The sequence below is a fragment of the Cryptomeria japonica genome, chromosome 2 (genome assembly GCF_030272615.1).
Source record: "Cryptomeria japonica chromosome 2, Sugi_1.0, whole genome shotgun sequence".
Taxonomy (NCBI): Eukaryota; Viridiplantae; Streptophyta; class Pinopsida; order Cupressales; family Cupressaceae; genus Cryptomeria; species Cryptomeria japonica.
In genome coordinates this window covers 446658490-446679518 of record NC_081406.1, presented here as the reverse complement: position 1 = coordinate 446679518, position 21029 = coordinate 446658490, and the positions used below count along the sequence as shown (strand labels likewise).

At 42.7% G+C, this 21029-nt stretch overlaps 1 protein-coding gene across 5 annotated transcripts in view; it reads right to left on the bottom strand.

Annotated features, from left to right (window-relative positions):
* LOC131031599 (uncharacterized) overlaps positions 1-21029 on the bottom strand; it is a 250528-nt gene that overhangs the window by 99661 nt on the left and 129838 nt on the right. For all 5 annotated transcript variants that reach the window (XR_009103063.2, XR_009103062.2, XM_057962752.2 and 2 more), the window contains 3 exons: positions 19909-20125; positions 19465-19808; positions 19101-19222 (listed from right to left, as the gene is read on the bottom strand). Coding sequence is in view for 3 of the 5 variants with exons in the window: in XM_057962752.2 (XP_057818735.2) it covers positions 19101-19222; positions 19465-19808; positions 19909-20125 (683 nt within the window). In the remaining 2 variants the exon portion in view is untranslated. The remainder of the gene's footprint in view (positions 1-19100; positions 19223-19464; positions 19809-19908; positions 20126-21029) is intronic.

Genomic DNA, 21029 nt, shown 5'->3' with positions numbered 1-21029 from the left:
GCAACTGGTTGGAAACTCTGGAAAGGCCAAGGGAAAGAAAATTGTTGGGGAGAGACGTGAATCCAACGAAGGTCATTCCATTCTGAGTGCCGCATCTATTGTGCCTGACCAGAATGTAGTTGAAGAGCAAGAGATGGACACAGATATGGGGAATAATGAAGAGAGGGTGCCTTCTCCTTCGATTGAAGAAATAATGAGAGAAGCTGTCCAAAACCCGGACAAGGAACAAGTTCTTAATAAAGCCACAGAAGTTGAAGAGCCTGAGCCCCTAGTAGTTTTCCTTGATGGCATAGTTACTAGACCAGGACGGACAGATGGTGGATTTGATCAAAATATTGTGAAGCACTCAACCATTCCTGATTGGTTTAGAGAAAGGATAAGCGCTAAGGTTCCTAATGAAACCCATTCTGAAGAGAATAGAACAGCATTTTTGGCAAAGGTAAAAGAACCATTCGTAATTAAGCCACCTAAGCTAGCTAGAAAATTCTCTTTGATTCAGAGGGATAGTGCAGGGTTTAGAACGGTTCAGATAGCTGTTCCGAAAGAAGATAAAACTCAAGACAATATTGCCCCAGAGGATTATAAGATTACTACTGTAGAAATGGGTAAGCCTACTCAGGACCAAGAAGTCCAATATTTTGACGACTCTTGCAACGCCCTCAAGGCAAGGCTAGCCAAGGAGAAGGAAAAAAGAAAGAAGGTTGAAGAAGAGAATCAACAGTGGAGGAAATATGTTCTCCATCTAACCAGGCCACTTAACCATGAGATACCAGTCACCCCTCCGCAGCCTCTTCAGCAAGAGTCGGTGAAAGATTACAAAGACATGGAGGGCACATTCACGCAATCTAAGGAATGGATCTCAGATGCTTCGGCACGTACTGACATCCTTGTGGAAAATTTGGTATCAGCACATGAGTCGGCTTCCTCATTGGTCAGCAGAATTCAGGACTTAGCTGCAAACTAGGAAGATGTTGAAGAAATCCAAGATGAAATACTTCCACAATTAAGGGTTACCCGAGGTCTGTCAAAGCGAACCTTGGTAGATGCAAGTGTCATCCAAGCTGGGGATAGAGATTTGGAAGAGGGTATACGAGGAAAACACCTGCAGGCAGAGAACCTAAGAGTCAAAATTCATTCGAGCTTTTTCGAAGACTCCGAGATGATTGAAAAGGGCGATCTCTCAAGGATTGCAAGTTTTCTCTTCATTGATGAGAACTTTCTTGTCCAGGCAGTTGAGTGGGAAGGCATCCTCACCACGTGTACTGATGATGGGAACATCGTCGACTTCTTGATTAGTAACCTGCCAAGTGTCACTATGGAAGAGGTTCGGCTCATCATGTCCAAATACATTGAATCTGCAAAATGGGAAACTGGACACCTACCTCAGTGACAATAGCAGCTATGCCATATGTCACTCTTTTCTTTGTTCTGACTGATAGAGTTTTGAAAAACCCTAATTAGGGTTTATAACTTCCAATCTAGGCCCTTGATCACTGTTTGATCTTGGTTGTTCATTATGTTTTGAAAACTATATAAGGCTACCTCCTCTTATTTGGAGAGTGAGGTTTTTGATATATTGTTGCGTGAAGGTCATTTTTTCAAATAATATATTGCATGTGTGCTTTCTCTCAACGCTTTGTAATCTCTGTTGTTTGAGTGATTAGCATGGTTTCAGTTTCCTCAACACATTAGTTAAAAGTTAAATTAGATTTGTTTTCATGTTGTCAGAATTGAATAAAGGATTTGATAAGTATTAATTAACGGTGTATCTCTCCTCATACTTTTGGTGAATGGATGATTTCCATTTCACTGTGCAAAGTTAGTCTGAACCTATCCCCTGTGTATGCCAACATTTCGATCATAAGCACAACCGGTTAAAGATTGCACCCGCTTTGTGTAGTTTTCCTCAGTGTGGCGAAGCAAAGTGTGGTTTCCCGAGAACACCTAGTTAATACCGTCTCCAGAATTCATAAGTCTAGATCAGCTTTCTTAACCCTATCCCTTTTTCCCTTTTTGAAAGTCTAAAGCCCGAAAAATCCAAAAAAAGAAAGAGCCTAAAATTGATAAATCTATCTAACTCCAAAAGCTTAAAAGACATTCATAAACGTAAGTACCCCTTGAGATTTTCAGCAAACACTACCCAAGTAGCTATCCCACTAAAGTCGCTTGTTCACACATATAGACCTTGGAATCAGCAGTGATTTTTCAAGAGAGGATAGAATACCTTTGGGTATCTTATTCTAATGTTTGGTAGATGATAAAACGTACACCAACAGGTAGGCTTGCCAAGACCCCTCCAAGTTTCTTCCGATAGTACGTTTGACGCCAGACCTGCCATCCACAATGGTGATTGTGAGCTTCTGCCCCATTATCTCCATTTCCACCAGGAGAGGTTTTTGTCCAATGCTTATAGTGACCAGCATAGGGTCTATGGCATCCCTACCAGGTTCTGTCACTGGAACCCAGTCGGTAGTGGTGTCACCAACTGCATTTGTCAAGGCCATCCTCAACTGCGGCATGGTTTGTAGGAGGTCGGATACCCGCACGGGTATAGTGGTCTGTAACATCTGCTTGATGATAGTTTTTTCCATTCCCGACCGAAGTGGATTACTGACAACCTAGTGTGAGGCCCTTCGCTCTTCTACCATGTCACGTTTAATCTCTGCCCTGTCCTCCCGAAGTCTTTCCTTTTTCCGAGCGAGGGTCAGGTTACGTGCCTTTTTTACTTTGCAATCTTCCGATTGCCAGTACATCTTCCTCTGGTTCCTTTACCTGCAGCATATTCACCCCTTTTTTCCTTGGACACGCGGTGTCCCTGTGATTCCCTAGGCCGCACCACTTGCACAACAAACTCCCCGCACTATCTCCACTTTGACATTCCTACACAAAGTGACCCCATTCGTTGCATTTCTGACATTGGATCATGGGTCATCCTTTTGCATCGTAATGAATTTTACTCCTTGGCGCGTTATTGTTGGACCGGTTATTACCCCGCAGTTTCTTAAGGTACCCTCCAAGAGAGGCGTTCGAGTTTGTTGTCGGCTTCGGAGGTGTTGCTGGCGATGTGACTTGGTCGGGCTGGTTGAAGAGCACTTGGGTGCTCCGTGCTTTCAAGTTATACGAGCATTCCTTGATGGAATGTCCTATTACTTGGCAGATGTCGCAGAAGGCTTTTCGAAGGCTTCTCCCCTTAGTGTGCCCTTCTCTCTTACAGTCAGTGCACCACAATTCCTTTCCCTCGCCATTTTCTTTGTCAGCCTTCAATTCTTTCATTATTCTCATCATATCCCTTCAAAGTGCTTGCACTGTCTTAGACTCCTCGTCGTTGTCTTCATCTGTACTATCACCATCACTCATTTGACGCTTCCCTCCAGTTGTCTTACTTTCACTTTTAATATCCATAGCACGTTTCTACCCTTCGTCATATAACGATGGAGGGACCACCTTCATCTTCTGTCTGAGGGACGGTACCAGCCCTTCGACAAACCATCTCTTCTTCAGCCCATCAGCCGACTGTTTCTCCATTTTGTTCAATACTTCCTTCAGCCTTCCGTTGTAAGCCCGCACACTTTCACTTTTTCCCTGCTTGGTATTGTAAACCTCCACCACAATTTCATTATCATCACGTAGGAGTTTGAATTCCTCGTGGAAGGCCTTCTTCAAATTATTCCATGATGTTTTATGCTAGGCATCAAGGTCCGTATACCAATCAATTGCTATTCCTCGAAGAGTGGCCGGAAATGCCTTCAACCAGTAATCTTGGTCACCTTGCCCGTTTGCCTCCCAGATGGTCACGCATGTCTTGCAATGTCGTACGGGGTCCTCCGACTTGTCTCCCATGAACTTTGGAAGCTTCTATTTCTTTGGGGTGTGTGCCATTATCTTCATCTAGAGAGTTTTATGTAGCGCCTAGAAGTTATTATATGCTTGGAAGGTATTATGTGCCTGGAAGGTACCGTACGCGTTTGACTAGATCGGACCGTATTGCTCTGTCCACGAGCCTTCTACGCGTCCACCCTCGTCCTCCACGCTTTGGTCACCCTCACTCCTATAGTCCCTCCTTCTCAAAGTTTCTAGGTCTGACCCTCCTATTTTTAGGTCTTCTCCGAGCGACAGGTTTCCAATCCGATACAGGTCATTCTCAAAGAGTTCGGTGACCTCACCCTATAGGTCCCGTGCAACCCTTTCGTCGCGGTCGGAGTGCTCTGACGGATTGCTCTCAGACTGAGTTCCGGATTCTTCACTCAATGTCGAGTGAGTGGCCTGGTCGGCGAGATTGTCCTCCGCTACGTCTGGAAGTGGCAAGGTCCTAGCAACCCCTACCAACTCATTCCACGTACGCGGTTTCTATCTCTCCCGACTATGGCTCCGACTCATACTCTGACTCTTGCTTCGCCTTTCCGATCTCTCCCGCCCTTCGGCAATCTCTCGCGACCGACGTCTGCATTCGTTTTGTACTTTCATCCGTAGGGATCTCCGTACAGACCTCTCACCTGCTTCTCCATTGACACCAATACGCCGTCGATCCTTGTTGGGACGTAGGGGCATTAATTGTGGGGGGTATGGTGTTTGCTCGTATCCCTCTCTTCTTCTTCCCTACAGCTCCTTTCTTCGTATTGCTGCAGGATTTGCTGTTGATGATGTTCCCGACTAGTTTCTTCTCTTTGCTCCTACCATTCCATGAGGTTTCGTACCAACAATCTAGGAAGGCTCCCCAGAAGATCAAACACGACAGAATTTAGTCTGAGCTCCCAACATATCGTGCCTTCAGGAACCGCTCTCTCCGCATGTACTGGGTGACGAAAATGTCCCACAATTCCACCAAATCTCCCGTCAGTTGATCCTCTCTGGCTTCTGCCTGCGTGGGCTCCTCGAGTGTATCACTTTCAGTGACTATTAACTACTACTGAAATGGTCGGCCCATTAGTGGTTATTGCCTGCCACCATATTGATCTCCGGAATTCGAATCGGCAACGGCGCCAAAATATTTAGTCCCTACAGTGAGGTTGGTAAACTCACGGATAAACAAAAGTATTCAACACGTACCAACAACATATGCAACATGAACATTCATGTATATTTAAGCATAAATAACAATTACAGGAAACACAGATATGGCAAAATTATGGTATCTTTATTTCATTCCAAATATGTCAGTACAATGCTGGCTTGCCGAGGTTCCATCCATACACTATATAGACCCGACAGTTGACCAAGCTGCCAACTGTCACAACCTATCAACTACCAACTACCCCACAGGAACTTCTCGGCAACCCATACATAACAAAACATAAACACCCCAAACAACTATAAACTAACAAGTGTTATTAGTCCCTCACACTAAAGTTTGGCATTTAGCTCCATTAAAATAATCATCTTCCACCAATCATACTAAGAAGCTGAATATTCTCATCCAAGATGCAATTAGAACTCACACCTATTTTTTGAAATTACCAAAGTATTCCAAGGTCCATTCATCAAATTGAGTCCAAGTGGATTCCTTGGAGCTGTCCGAATAACTTGAATCTAGGTTTTTTATCAAAAAACATGCCAATCGTCATCATCTCTCCATGCTCACAAGACTAAGTGTTTAAAATCCGTAGGCCTTGTCACAAATGAAACCCTGACAATCGATCATTGACACACCTCGGATGAAGAGTGAAGAAAATGATAGAACTTTCAGAGTCCCATGCTATTGCTATGTACTTTCCTTGTGATGACTGCAACTCGCTTAAAACTGTTGACATGTGTTGTCGGGTAATTATGTCATATCCTAATTAGAATGTTAAGTGTGTTAAGGGTCGGTCGTTACCTGAATGTTGGCGGCAGTTGGCACTGAGCAACCTGTACCGACACCTCTATATATGTACTTGGGTTTTGCAATGACCCCCGATTAATGTAAATATGATATCCTGATACCTTATTCTTGTCAAATACACAACAATTTTAATTATTAATAAATAAATAAATAATTATTAATTATAATTTAATTATTATTCATTTATATATATATATATATCACCTTTTAATCAAATTCTACAAATAACATAAGGGGCAAATAATAATTAATTATTATTTAATTATTATTCATTTCTTTATATATATATATATATATATATATATATATATATATATATATATATATATATATATATATATATATATATATATATATATATATATATATCACCTTTTAATTAATGCTACAAATAACATAAGGGGCAAATAATAATTAATAAAGAATAAATCTTAGTAAATATAAATTAATAATGATGAAACAAATAAAAAAGAAAGTAACCCGTAAATCATTAAGGATAAAATAATGTTAAGGAGCATTGGAGCGGGTAATGAATTAAAATAAAGAAACGAAACTATGTTTTATTATACTCAACTTTATTATTAATCAGGCAAAACAAAAATTAAGTCACGAAAAGATTAAACATAGGCAAACAAAAATACAATAGTCACACACAGGAGTCACGCACGGGAGTCACGCACAGGGTCACGCACAGTAGTCACGCCCCTTGACGGGAACCAAGCAGAATACATAAGGACCACGAGGTTGCGCTAAGGAAGGAAAAAAAAGGATAGGAAGAGAATACAAGGTTGGAAGCAAATCGTGGGAAGAGGGAAGCGTTCCCAGCATATCCAGGATACACCTCCAGCAAGTAATTTGTAAGTGGTTCACCCTAAGCCATAGCAAATATCTCATAAATAATATCGTATAAACTCGAATCAGATAGACTTAAATAGAATAGCCGATCAAACACAGAGGTGCATTCTAAAATAACAGAGATGCATTTAGAATTAACGTTGCAGGGATATATTCAGAATTAGCAACATAGGGATGCACTCAGAATTATAATAACATTTATAGAAACAGGGATACTTTCAGGATTATATTATAATAGTAATATATTAGTAATGTTAAAAAATAAAAAAATGAAAAAAACAAATTACCATAAGACAGTAGAAATACACTCAGAATTAAAACAAAGGAAATAGATATTACTTCAGAGGAAATTTACAGAGCTAGGAATCGTTGAGGCATTTCAGAGCAGAGTTGAATGCAAAGATTCCCAGAGGAATCCAGAGAGAGATTCATAGAGAATCTCTTAGAGATGATATATATCGTAGAGATTAAACCATATGCATATGTTAGAGCTAGAGGGGCTTGAGCAGGGGTGGGAACTCTGCCAAGCTTGAGAGCATTAATGATTTCACTCATTAATAGAGATCCCAAATAGAGACCTTAGGAGGACGACATCTTGGATTGCTCCTAACTGAGAAGTGTTTCTCAATAGAGGGTTGGGTCAATCCAGGTAAGGTCCAACTACGTATTGTATCCTTTTTATAGATAACAATAAATTAGTTTAACATTATTGGTTAAATAGGTAGAATAACGTATCACATTCTTTCTAGTATAATTACACAAATAAATATATATGTTTAATTACCTTCCATATTGTTTGTACACTAACGTTTGTTTGCAGGACTTGGACGCCAAATAACCCAATCCCCAACTGGAAACATTACACGTTTTTATTTCAGTGTGTGGAAATTGCTTAAGAAAACTATGTTTTGACTGTACTGGCATTTTAGAATCAATGAATACAGACATATAAGTTCTTCTCACTTGCATCTTTGTGTATTGTTACATTTCCTATATCTTTGTACTGTTATGCATTGAATGTACACACACCCCTCGGGGGCAAAACATCTGGTGTCGTTGCCAAGTTAAACCTAGGAATGACGGGAGCAAACTACATGGCATGATGATAATGGGACAACCATTGAGCGAGGGGACAAGTAGCAATCCCGAGGAAGAGCCGAAGGAGTTGTTTAAAGGAGAAAGGCCACTGACACGGGACTTCACCTCCATCTTACAAGCATCAATCAAAACCTACGTACGAAGGGAAGCCACAGCGGAGGACGTCCCTGAGAGGGTCATGTGGAGTGCCCTTGGCGTAAGTCTGGTGGTGAAACGGTTGATGAATAACCTACCTAGCCTATTGGCACAAGCATTTCTTTCCCTACAAACACGCCGAGAGAAAACCTACCGTGAGAACCGTCGTCAACAAATTTTACAACAATTTGAAGAGAGTCGACAAGAGGAGGAACGTGAGGAAGGTCGCCGACGAACCTTCCACTCGACGAAACGCGAGAATTGATGCCCGTGACGCTGAACAAAGATAGAAATCGTGTACCGAAGGGACAAGAGGAAGACGAGCATGAGGCAATAGCGAGGGTGCTAAGGTTGGAACAATAAGCCGAACAATGGAGACGGCTGAAAAAAATTGCCGCGGAAGGAAGTGGAGGGAATGGTAATGATGGCTCCACTGGCGAGGGCCAAGTTTTTGTATTGATAGAAGCCACTAGGAAACGGTTGGGGGACCTTTCCCTCATGTTGGAGGAGATTGGTGACGAAAGTGTAGTAGAGCCGTACACGCCATATAGAGGTGAGGAGACCAGGAGAGAAAAGGAGACCAAGACTGAGAACAGAGAAGTGGGAGATATCAGTGCGGCCCAAGGTGTCGAGAGGACACAAGGGCACGATAGTAGAAGGAATCTGTTCGGTTCAAGCTCATCAAACCCTGGAAGTCAGAGGAACTTGGTGGGACCCAACGTACCAAGTTCCCGCAGACCAATTCCTAGAGGGCCAATTTCTAGAGGACCAGTTTCAGGAGGGCCAGTTTCTAGAGGGTCGAGTTCTCGAGGGCAGAGTGGGCCACAGTCAAGGAGCATAATGGCGAACAAGAAGAAGTTGCCTAAATTCAGAGGAGACGGGAAGGAAGATCCTGTACAGCACTGTCGTACATGTGTGACGATCTGGTCGGCCAATGGAGTGACCAACAAAGTTGAATCGGTGGTGCACTTTCCCGCCACCCTACGTGGGGTAGCCATTGACTGGTACTCGGATACAGACAAGACGAAGGTAGGTACTTGGGACGAGCTACAAAAAGCCTTCGAGACATAGTTTCAAATCCTTCAGGACGACAATGAAATCGTCGCCGAAATCTTGTGCACAAAGCAGGGGAAGAACGAGACAATACGAGCATACAACCAGCGACTCAAAGAATTGCTCGAAAAGATGGATAATCAACCCGCTGATGGATTGAAAAAGCGGTGGTTCGTGGAAGGACTGAGATCCTCCCTCAGGTAGAAGATGAAGATTATCCCTCCTACCTCGTATGAGGATGCATACAACCTTGCCATGGACTTCGAGAGCGAAGGCAAGACGTCGAAGAAGAAGGATAAATCATTGGGAGACAATGGTTCCTCTAAGAGCAGTAGTGACAAGGACTCAAGCAAGAAAGTTCACACTCTACAAAAGGACATGCATAGGAGGATGAGAGAATTCAAAGCAATGAAGGGGAGCAGCAGTAAGAACGAAGGGGACTTGTGGTGCGTAGATTGCAAGGGGGAAGGCCACACTAGGGTACATGCCCGAAGAAAGCTTTCTATGACATTTGTCAAGTACTCGAATACTCCACCAAGGAGTGTCTGTACAATATGAAAACGAGAAGCGCCCAAGTGGCTTATGACTCAGGACCAACCTTCCACAGCCCCGGTAACTACTAACCCACAACAATCGGCCAATACCAGAGCATCTTCCGACAATAGACGAGGAGGAAAGAATAACAACAATAGCACTCACCGAGTGCAGTATGATGCAAAAGGCCGCCTGATGATCCAATGTCAAGCCTGTAATGAATGGGGACACTATGCAAGTGATTGTCCCAAGGGAGACACCCCTCACCATATGTGCTGGTGGAGCGGCCCAGGAGATCACGACAATGGGAGTTGCCCAAAGTCTGAAATAAATTTCTTAACAATTGAAAAGTCCAATGAAAGGGAGACACTCACCATCACTAGAGCACAAAGGAAGAAGGCTACTTATCCTGCCCCTGTACAGAGAAGGAACAAGTACGGGCAGCCAAGGCAGATATTGAGCGGGAAATGAGGAAGGATCCCCAAGAAACTCCGACAAGTACACCTGTTGAATCTAAACAGAATAGCATCCGAGAAGTGTTGCAGACCGAGGTACCCATCAAACTCCAGGACCTGCTCAACACCACGCCCAGATTAAGAGAAGCCATCACTAATGCCATAAAAGTGTCGATCTGTACAGCAACACTTCACACACAGGTGTCGGTCATCCCCTCGGCTGACCCCATGTTGTTGGCGGTGAACAGCGGGAAACACCCGACAATAGTGGAAATGGAGATATTAGGTACGATCCTCACCGACACCATCATAGACAGGGTCTGGGGTGAATGTACTTCCCGAAGAGACATGGCGGAAATTGGGCAAGCCAACACTACGACCGCCGACATTCAACCTGGTGGGTGCCTACCAGCACGGTATCAAACCCATCAAGACACTCATCCTCAACAATCGACGATCGGCACTCAACCGTTCGTTTTCGACTTTGTGGTGATTCCCTTGAAGAAAAGGGGCTATGACGCAATCCTGGGAAGAGGCTTGCTGATTAAAGCCAAAGTAAATCACAACTGGAAGAGGAACACGTTGTCCATGGAGAAGGGGGGTTGGAAATTCATCATCGACCTTCGGACACAGATGGTGAGTGAAGTCCAGGCCTCTTCTTCAGATTCTGACTCCGATGGAGAATTCGTGGTGGATGAGAACAAAAAGGAGCCGAACGACGAAGGTGTTCTTGAATTAGAAGACTGCTCTAAAGATGAGGTAGGCTCGTTGAATGGGCTATTCCACTGGAAAATGGAGGACTATGAAGTCTATCATCCTACGTACCACATGCTACAAATTAAAGAGGAGCCAGGCGAGAAAGATGAGTTCCCGCCAGAATATAGGGAGTACGAGGGAGACGCCAGAGTGAATGACGTCCTGGCATACGAGTTTACAAAGGACAAACCGATGCAATACAAAGACCCCACCCTAAAGGAGACAAACCTAGGAGATGATGCGACCCCTCAAAATATCTGGGTGGGAGACGATTGGAATCCGATGCTAAAGGCGGCAACCTTCAATTTTTTTATGGAATACAAGGACGTGTTCGCCTAGACCTACAAAGATCTGTAAGGAGTCCCACCCGAATTTTGTGTCCATCGGATACTGTTGGTCCCTGGAGCCCACTCGGTACGGGAGAGGCCGTACCGCATGAATAAAACCTGTGCGGCCAAGGTGAACAAAGAAATCAAGCTGATGCTGGAGGTCGCCATCATATTTCGAGTGGAGACAAGTGAATGGGTCTCGCCGATCGTGATCTCGCTGAAGGAGGCCAACCAGATCCGCATCTGCATGGATTTTAGGTGCCTCAACACAGTCAACATCGAGGATCCGTTCCCATTACCTTTCACAGACAGCATCCTGGCTAAGATGGCTGGCGAAGGTGGCTGGCCATGAAATGTACTCATTTCTGGATGGCTTCTCGGGATACAATCAAATTTCGATAGCTGAGGAGGACAAGTTAAAGACCACCTTTGTGGTAGAGGATGGAGTATATGCGTACAACCAAATGTTCGTTCGGTTTGTGCAATGCCCCGACAACATTTCAGAGGATAGTCCTCCACATCTTCGACCAAATGTCTGTAGGAAACTTTAAGGCCTTCTTACATGACTGGTCTATTTTTAGTAGCGAAGACACTCACTTAGTGGCACTGCAGGAATGCACGAAGAGATGCCAGAGGGTCAAGCTGGCCTTGAATCCGAAGAATTGCAGATTTATGGTACCGCAAGGGAAGTTGTTGGGCCACATTGTTTGCATGGCTGAATTAAAACTAACCCGGACAAGGTACAGGTAATTGTGGAGATGGAGCCGCCCATTAACGCGACAGGAGTAAAGTCCTTCCTAGGACATATAGGATATTACCGGAAGTTCACTAAGAACTTTGCTCAACTTTCATTCCCATTGGACAAGCTGACACAGAAGTGCGAATCGTATGTGTGGGGATCGACACAAGGGGGAGCATTCGATGAACTCAGGAGACTGGTGGCCACATGCATTCTGGCCTATCCAAACTGGGACCGAGAATTCCAGGTACATGTGGATGCCTAGAACTATGCCGTTGAGGCTACGGTAGCACAAGAAGGAGGACATGGGTTGGAGCACCCCATTGCTATCGAAAGCCGACAAGAATTATAGTACCACCGAGAGGGAAGCCCTTGGAATTGTCTGTCGTACAAAAATTTTAACACTAATTACTAGAAACACCTTTCACTTTTTATGTGGATCACCAAGCGTTGATGTACCTCGTAAATAAACCCATTTTTCAAGACAAAATAAGCAAGTGGCTACTACTCCTTCAAGAGTTCACATTCACAATAACTGAACGGCCAGGTAGGAGCCATGTGATCACAGATCAATTGTCCCAAATTAAGTCGGGCGAGCCACCAGAGGGAGTCAATGATGCCTTTCCCGACGCACATCTGTTCCAAATTGTCGCACTCCCTACGTGGTATGCAAACATAGGGGAGTTCTTGTCCACTTCTCGCTTCCCAACCGATATGTTACAAAGCGAGAGACGAAAGCTGGTCCTGAGAAGCAAGAAATTCCAGCCGATTAATGGGTTCTTGTACAAAATGGGACCCGACCAAGTCCTCAGAAGGTGTGTGATGGAAGAAGAGATTCTAGAATTGCTACGGGAAGCACACAAAGGGCCCGCAGGAAGCCACATGGGTCCAAACACCGCCTCAGGCAAAGTACTGCTTGCCGGACTATGGTGGCCCACCTTGTATAATGATGCGCGGGAATGGGTGGTGGGTTGCGATACTTGCCAAAGGGCAGGAAAACCATTGAAACAGGACTTTATGCCCCTCAATTCATCCCATGCCCAGAAGTAGTTCGAACGCTGGGGTCTGGATTTTATTGGACCCTTGAAGGCTAGCAGAACCCGAAGCTGTCGTTACATTGTGGTGGCGACAGAGTACCTCACCAACTAGGCCGAGGCGCGCACACTGTCGGATAACTCAGCTTGGAGTACGACTAAGTTCATTTATGAACAGATCATCACAACGTACGACATTCCAATTCACCTAACGAGTGATCACAGTGGGCACTTTGTGAACCATGTAGTCAAGCTGCTCACGACAGAATTCAAAAAATTTCATTCCTTGTCAAACCCGTACTACCCAAGGGCCAACGGGCAGGCCGAGGCCACTAATAAAATATTGGTGTCTGTAATCTATAAGTCATGTATAGTTGAATAGGAATATTGGGAAGAGAAGTTGCCATCTATACTATGGGCATACTAGACCACCTACAAAGTCATGACGGGCCAGACACCCTTCCAGTTAATGTACGCCCAAGAGGCCATTGTGCCAGCAGAGTTCATGGTTCCGATACTAAGGATAGCAATTGAGAACCACCTAGGAGATATGGCAAGCCTACGGCAGCGACTATACGCGTTGGGCAAGTTGGACGAACAAAGAATGATGGCCCAATGGGCCACCGAAAACGCCCAACGACGACTGAAATTTTGGCATGATAAGCATATTCGACACATGGAGTTCCGTCCAGGTCAGTAGGAGTTGAAGTATAACGAGCAGAATGAGATCACACTTGGAAAATTCAAATCAGCTGGCTGGGGCCATATAAAATTCGCGAAGTACCTGACAATGGTGCGATTAAGTTGTCCACATTGGACGACCAACCAATAAAGGAGATGGTAAGCGGGTCGAAATTAAAAGTCTACCATCATAGGAAGCAATGGAATGACCCAGTTTGTCCGAAGGCAGGGCCTAGCCGGACAAGTTGAAAAGGTACTTATTTTATTTTTTATTTACAATAAAAAATAAATTAAAAAAAAAAAAATTTAAAAAAAAACGGAGTACTCATTGCACGGTCTTGTCATCAAAACCGTACAAACAGATTAAAACATATTTGATAGAAAGAATTGACAATGATGAAATTCGTACAACTCAAGCAATTCTCATATGGTCAAGGTAAATAAAAATCCATACATTGGCAAAAGTGAGCACATCAAAATCCCTAAAGTGACAGGGGAGCAAATCAAAATCCGTACAATCACAGGAAGGTGAGGGCGAATTCTGTATGGTGACAAAGACGAGACAACACGAAATCTGTACGGTGCAATCCATGAAATCTGTACAGCGACATCAATACGTACAGTCGGAGGAGTAGACACAGGGGTCGTACGGCTATATAAAGTGATTTTCGTATGACCGCAGTTCAAATTCCGTATGGTGGAGGCGATCCGTACACACTAAAGCAGATCGTTTGTACGCCAAGGATGGAGTATAAGCAGCCGTACGACTCAAAGCATCTAGTGATTTCGTACGGTGAGGGCGAGATTTACATCGTACTATTGTGGGGTCCAAGAATCTATACACCCCCGTTGTCCGTACAAATCAAGGAGTGCAGACTTGAAATTCGTACACGGGGTCAGTGAAAAGAATCGAACAAGAGGGTGAGGGTTACGTACAATCCGTACATGTCCAAGGTAGTACAAAGCCATACCAACATCGTTGTAGCCGGCAAAACAAAAGTAACGACATTTGAAAAATATTATATTGGCGTTGGCAATTAAAACGAATTGATGGAAATAGCAAAACCAAGACTGGGGAAGTTGGACTGGCAAAAATGGTTGCAGCAATTAGCGCAATAGTCGAAGTCAGGAAGGATGGCGGAAGCAAGCACGGCAAGCATGGACAAGGGAAAGAGAGTATTGCAATCTGGAGTAAAAGTTGCAGGACCAACAGACACAGGAAAGGGCAAAAAGAAGACAATGCCAGTAAAAATCACATCTAACACTGTTAGATTTGAAGGATTAAGTGGAAGTGTATGCTGAACCTGGTGGCTGGAGACCCCAGATAATAATTTGATTAAGCAACCTCTAAGGAAAGCACGGGTGCACTGGGCAATTAAAATGCCCATCTTTGCGATCAGGGATTTTGAGCCATGTCTGCGAACGATGGTGGCCACATACAATAGCGCAACAAGGGCATCGACATTCTCTTATCAGTAGAGCACTGTGACAATATCAGTTGCGCCCGAGGATTTTGCCAGGCTCTTTGGCATACCAACTGAGGGGAAGAAAGTAGACAAGAATGCGACTAAGATGTCGCCAAAGAGGAAGGAGCAACTGCTACAGCTGATATGTCGAAGTGATCTCTCAGAACAGGAATGGGCAGCGATTAAGGCACCTAAGGGCAGAGGGTTCAAAAAAACGTAAATCGTTCCAAGAGAATGGCAGTGCCTACTAGATGTCATGAAAAACAGACTTACTGGAGCCAGCAGGGCGTCAGACATGGCAGTACCAATGATTGCACTTATGAATTGACTGAGGAATGCGACAGTGTACAACTGGGCTGCAGTAGTGTCCGACAGAGTTCATGAATTTCTGACCCTACAACACAAATCTTTTAATGTGATGTCCCCAAACTGAACCTCATCAAGTATTATTAAGAAAGCACCTTGTATCATCTTTACACTATATGGAAGAGCTACAAGTCAGCCCCTTAAAGATATCCGCATGAATCCAATAGGTTGCCATTGGTAAATCAATTGGTCAACAACTGCAGAGGACAATCAACATGATATTAATTGATATCTCATAACCCAAGCAAGCTGGATAAAATTAAATGATGTTAACTATTGATTATTATCTACCAATCGATAACTTATGAAGAAATGCGATATTGACCAAACACTGGTCGATAACAATGATTACGTTATTGATGATTAGTATATCAGTGATTTGGGTAATATGGAAGCTACGATAAAAGATTATACGAACAATGGGTTGGAAGATAATTCATTACCCCAGATCGACTAAGGCATATGTTGATAGTGACCGATAGATAAGTAACGATTCATAACTTAAAGCGATTATATACATTCAGCCTATAGCATGATGAGAGGAGTAGCGACTAATCAAAGGCTACGAATTGTCTCCAGGGAATACATAAACTAGGACCAAGTATAATGATTAAGGGAATATCGGTGTCCACTAGATATTATATTCACCACCTATGTAGCTAAAAATAACTAAGGCGTCGATTAAAGATAACAAATAACAATAATTACGAAAGGGTGTGGAGAGGTGTCTATTCATTCAACAAGATATAAGATGGCAATCAAATCCCATCCATCATGGCATCTAACATCTTTCTTATTCATCCTCTGCAGATTCGATCAGCCTGAGCCAACACTTTGGCTTTAGGGAGGAGGAATAGACGTGAGATTTAGAACAGGGAATAATGAAGAGATGTCACCTTTCAAATATATATATATATACAGGGAACAATACATCCATTCCGGGAATATTACAAGCAAGGAGGATTACGATGCATCGTTATGGATCAGAATAAATAGATAGTAATAAACCAATACGTGAAGATAAGGGGCCGTGATGGGAATCTAGAAGCCTTGTTTTCATGAAGGAGCAACATTAGCATAGATATGAATGTGAGATTGTAAAAGATGATAAGAGAACAAACAACCACCAGCCATTACCTTCAAAAGCAATGATTAATATTAGCAATTGCAAGAGGTGCGATAATTCGTTGATATAAAGGCCCAATACATGATCAAAGTTTATCCTTGACACAACAATCTCAAGGAGTGAATCAAGATAAGTCTATCTTCTCAACTATTTTATAATAAATCTAAATTAAATATCGTACCGAAGTGTCTTCAATTTGGGCAAATTTTATATTAGAGTTCTCACTTTAAGTTTGAATTCTTGTTCAGAATGAAATTAAGGAAATGCCCAAATGGGGACATTACAGTTTACATGGCGTTCCATGCGATAGGGTTATTTCTTGATACTGTACGCACACAGGTCTCTCCAGAGAAGCATGTCTGGAAACCTCGGGAGATGTTGGAATCTTCGCAGCAAGCCATATTCTATTGGACCCACCTGGATACCGCCACAGGTAGTGGGGAAGCCCATTCCAACAGGAAGCGAAGGCAACCACCACACGTAATAATGTTAGAAAATGAGTAGGAGACAGAGACAGTTGACGAAGATGCAGAGGAAGAGGCTGAAGAAGAGGATGATAGTAGTGCAAAGGAAGGGGAAGATTCCGATGATACTTCTTCTAGGAGCAGCCAAAGTCATGATGCATTCCACCTTGCTAGCCGAAAAGAAGTAGAGAAAACCCTTGGTACAGAGGAGAGGTCAAAGAGTCGTGGTCACACGGTGTCCTTTGGGCACATGACGAGAGGTATTCGTGGATTCCCGGCAGGTGGATTGCAACCTGTGGGAGTGGGTCGACTAGTGTATGCGCCAGCAGTATTGACTTCGGATGGAGGATTGACACCCCTTCCGACTTCGGGGGTGACAGTGGGAGCAATACCTGTCATGCCCATTCCAGGATTTGGGTTGTTGAGACCCCGACCTCCATTGCTGACACCCTCTAGTGTCACCAGAGCAGTTCCGACAGGAGACGTACTAGTGGTTTAGGCACAGAATGTGGCAGAGGGAGCTCCAACAGTATCATCAGTTCACAGCAAACCTCCTTGCACTGAGTCTGCCATACCGAGGGAACCTGTACACACAGAGGTGACGGCAGCGGAGGGCATGGTGACCGTAATGGCCACAAATGATGATGCCACCATGGATAAGTGGTTGGGTCACTATGAGATGCCTCCTATGCAACACTGGACCCCCGCCTGCCTCACCCCAGCCACGTCCTTTTCCCGAGATTGTGGACCTAGATGAGGGTAGTTCTCATCAGGAGGAGGAGCGGCAGGAGTTCGCGATGGAGCAACGAAACTACTATGAAATCTTCTAACAAATCCTTGTGATTTTGAACAGACAATGGAAACCTTGAAGTGGCAAAGTGACCACTGCTATAGATGTTCTGGAATTGTATTCCTCAGCAAATCCGACTCAAACTCTCACTCATATGTATGGCAGTAAAGGAAACTGATGACAAAGTGCTGCTAAAACCTGCAGCAATGGCAATGAATGATGCACATACTCCTGGAATCCCAAATTCTTCTTCAAAAATTAAAATCTCGAGGGACCAACCATGGGTACTTGTTTCATCTCAGAATGACCCTTTTTCATTATTTGAAATCTGAGATATCAATTCACAAAGCACTTGCCTACAGTCACCTGGGACACTTTTTCTTAAATGTGTCAGTATTGGGCATTTTGCAGACTAGAGCACACCTCATAGATGATCGTTTCTCCTTGCAAATTAAGAGTTTTCCAAAATGACTGTATACACCTATCGTTTGAATTTTTTTAGCTTTCTGGCCAAAATGAGCTATGGCATGCAGCTGGGAGGTTTTTAGCCTTCCTTCATTTTGATCAAATTTTGCCCCCTCTTTGCCATCATGTGTGCCTAGAACTTTTTTCGCACACTTTTGCTATGTTTTCACAATTCCATTTCAATCACATTATTGTGCATGCTTCTATTCTTGGAGAATTGAATTTTTGTGTCTGCCATTTTGGACAGTCTTTACACACACAAGTTTCAGCACTCAAAATGGGGTCTTTCTAATTTTTATATTTCTAAGACCCAATCCGTCATAGGAATGCTTCTCACCATGAATCGAACCACTTTTAAATATGGACAGGATCTTCAGATTGGTGCACTTATATGCATTCAGAACCTGCTATAGTCAGGCTTGGATGAAGTGCTGTTTGTGCTGCAGATTAGCTTCAAACAAAGATTTGAACATTGGCAAATAAGCTTGAAACCCTACTTCTACAGCTGCAGTGACCTCTACAAAGTGACCTTTTGACTTGAAACCAACAGTATAGGAAAATCTTCAGAAGGCTACAGCTTAATCTATATTGCTTCATTCTCACGTGGAATTATCGACCTTAACTAAGGAAAGAAATAGAAGGATTCAAGTGTCAGTAATTGAAATATAAAATCGGTCATTGGAATCTTACTGCCTGTTCAAAATCTTAAATAATAGAAAACAAAGGAATGCAACCACATACACCATGCACAATTGAGTGATGACCTGATTTTGTTGAAATGCAACAAAATAAAGCACTCACTAAATAAAAAGTCCTCCAATGGGAATACTTTACCTTCCATCTAGTTACTATAATTTTCATAATAACGCATACACCACAATAGCTAACTGCATTCACAATTTAAACAAGTACCAAAATATCCCAATTTGATCTTACTCGTGTACACGTTTTTGAGATGCATCTCCTCCTCCTAGCTCACCATGCCATGATATACGCTCCAGGGCATCCACATACAATGCACCTTGGCCAGATGGAGTCACTCCCGATCCTTGATATGGCTGAGAATGAAAGAAAACACTTATACAAGTATGCTCATTGAAATTCTACTCTAAGCTCATATTGATATGTGGGTTCAAACTCATCTTTGGAGTCCCATAACAATTAAGAAGCTTAGGGAATGCACAACTATTAACTGCTATGATTAAGATGGACATTAAAAATTCAACTAAAGTTGCTGCCAGCATATGACAATATTCGTGCAAATAAAAGAGATTTCCCCATGTGCAATATATTACAATACCAGTTGTAACGTGGGAAGGGAACTGCAATCTTGTAAGCTCCGTGCTGAAATGTCGGAAACTTCATCTTTCCTTTCTTTTAATGATGCAATCCTTCTTGTTGATTTTGCTATGTGCAATGCTTCAGATGTGGTTAGTTCAGCGGATGGTTTGATGGATTTTGTTTGTTTGAGGGATTTCTCGTGTATCTTCTCGGTCAGACAAGAAAGGATGTGTGGAAGCTGTAACCAAAAGAGAGCTTCAGAGAACTCCCCAAAATGTATGGCAGCAAAAGCAAATCTTGCTGTGCATCCTTTACCGAGCAAACTAGTATATCTTCGGATCCTGTCATTGTTGAATAGACGCCCTGACAAGAAGTTGTGCACAGCCTAATTTAGTCAATCTTTTTCTTATATAACTGAATATTAACATGTTCCACTAAGCAAATTTGCGTATAAGTGTACTACCTGCCTTTCGGTAAGGTTCTAAAATTTTCAGCAGTAATTCTGGAACAACCAAATCACCAATCACAGGAAGAGTTGTATCTAGCATGTATTTACGAAGATCTTTCTGCTCTAGGGTCAATGGAATTCCAGAAGTATATGTAGTGGCGATATCATTCAGTGATATATGAGCATCAAACCATGAAGGTTGAACTCCCCATTGCAAAAGCATACGAAAAGCCTGTCAGCAACCACAAGGCCAAAAAAATTGTAAGCATTAAAACAGTAAAATTTTGACACATAAGTTCTCTTCCTTCTGTAGTATGGATGCAATGCACAAGTATAATATTTAATTTTACTATCATGACCATCAAAGTCATACATATAAATTAAATGTCTAATCATAAACTAAAATATCAGGACACTGTGAATGAATAAGTCACCAATTAGAATAGATAATGCATCTTACCACTTGTGTTTAAAGGACATGCTTTGTAAATATCAATTCACTATTACCTTGAAAGTTGTAACTAGCATTGACCATCCATTGTACAAATATATAGATTTTTCTTTAAAAATACATTGTTGCTGAGTGTCTGAGTGTAACATAGCTCCACATAAGTGCTTCAAGATCATACATAGTACATAGAGTTCGAAAGAAATACTACTTATTTATGGGAATAAGGATGTTATCTAGTAAGAGTTCTTTAAATTGCCATTAACCTTCAATGTCTCATGTTGCAGGCATTGTCAAATTCACCTATATATCGGTGCTACAGAACATAAAATTGACTTAGAGTTCCAATTCAAAGGCCATATGACAATATTATATTACCAATCAATTAGGTTATGTTGGCTCATGATACTTTCAAGTCCTACTGACCTATTTTGGTCAACATAGGACATTAATATAATTCTTCCTTACTCGAGATTGTACATCCATCATTCAATAGGTTCCAATGCAATTATAAAGCACTGAATTCATAAAGAGCATAATTCAAAAAACCAGCAAAAACTTGACAGACTCGCAAGAAATCACATGTCAGACAGGCTCCAGAAGCAACTTGTAAAGACAACTCGGTGAAAGAGTGTCATTTAGAAAACCAGAAAAATTTGCAAGACTTGTTACTACTAATGGGTCAGAA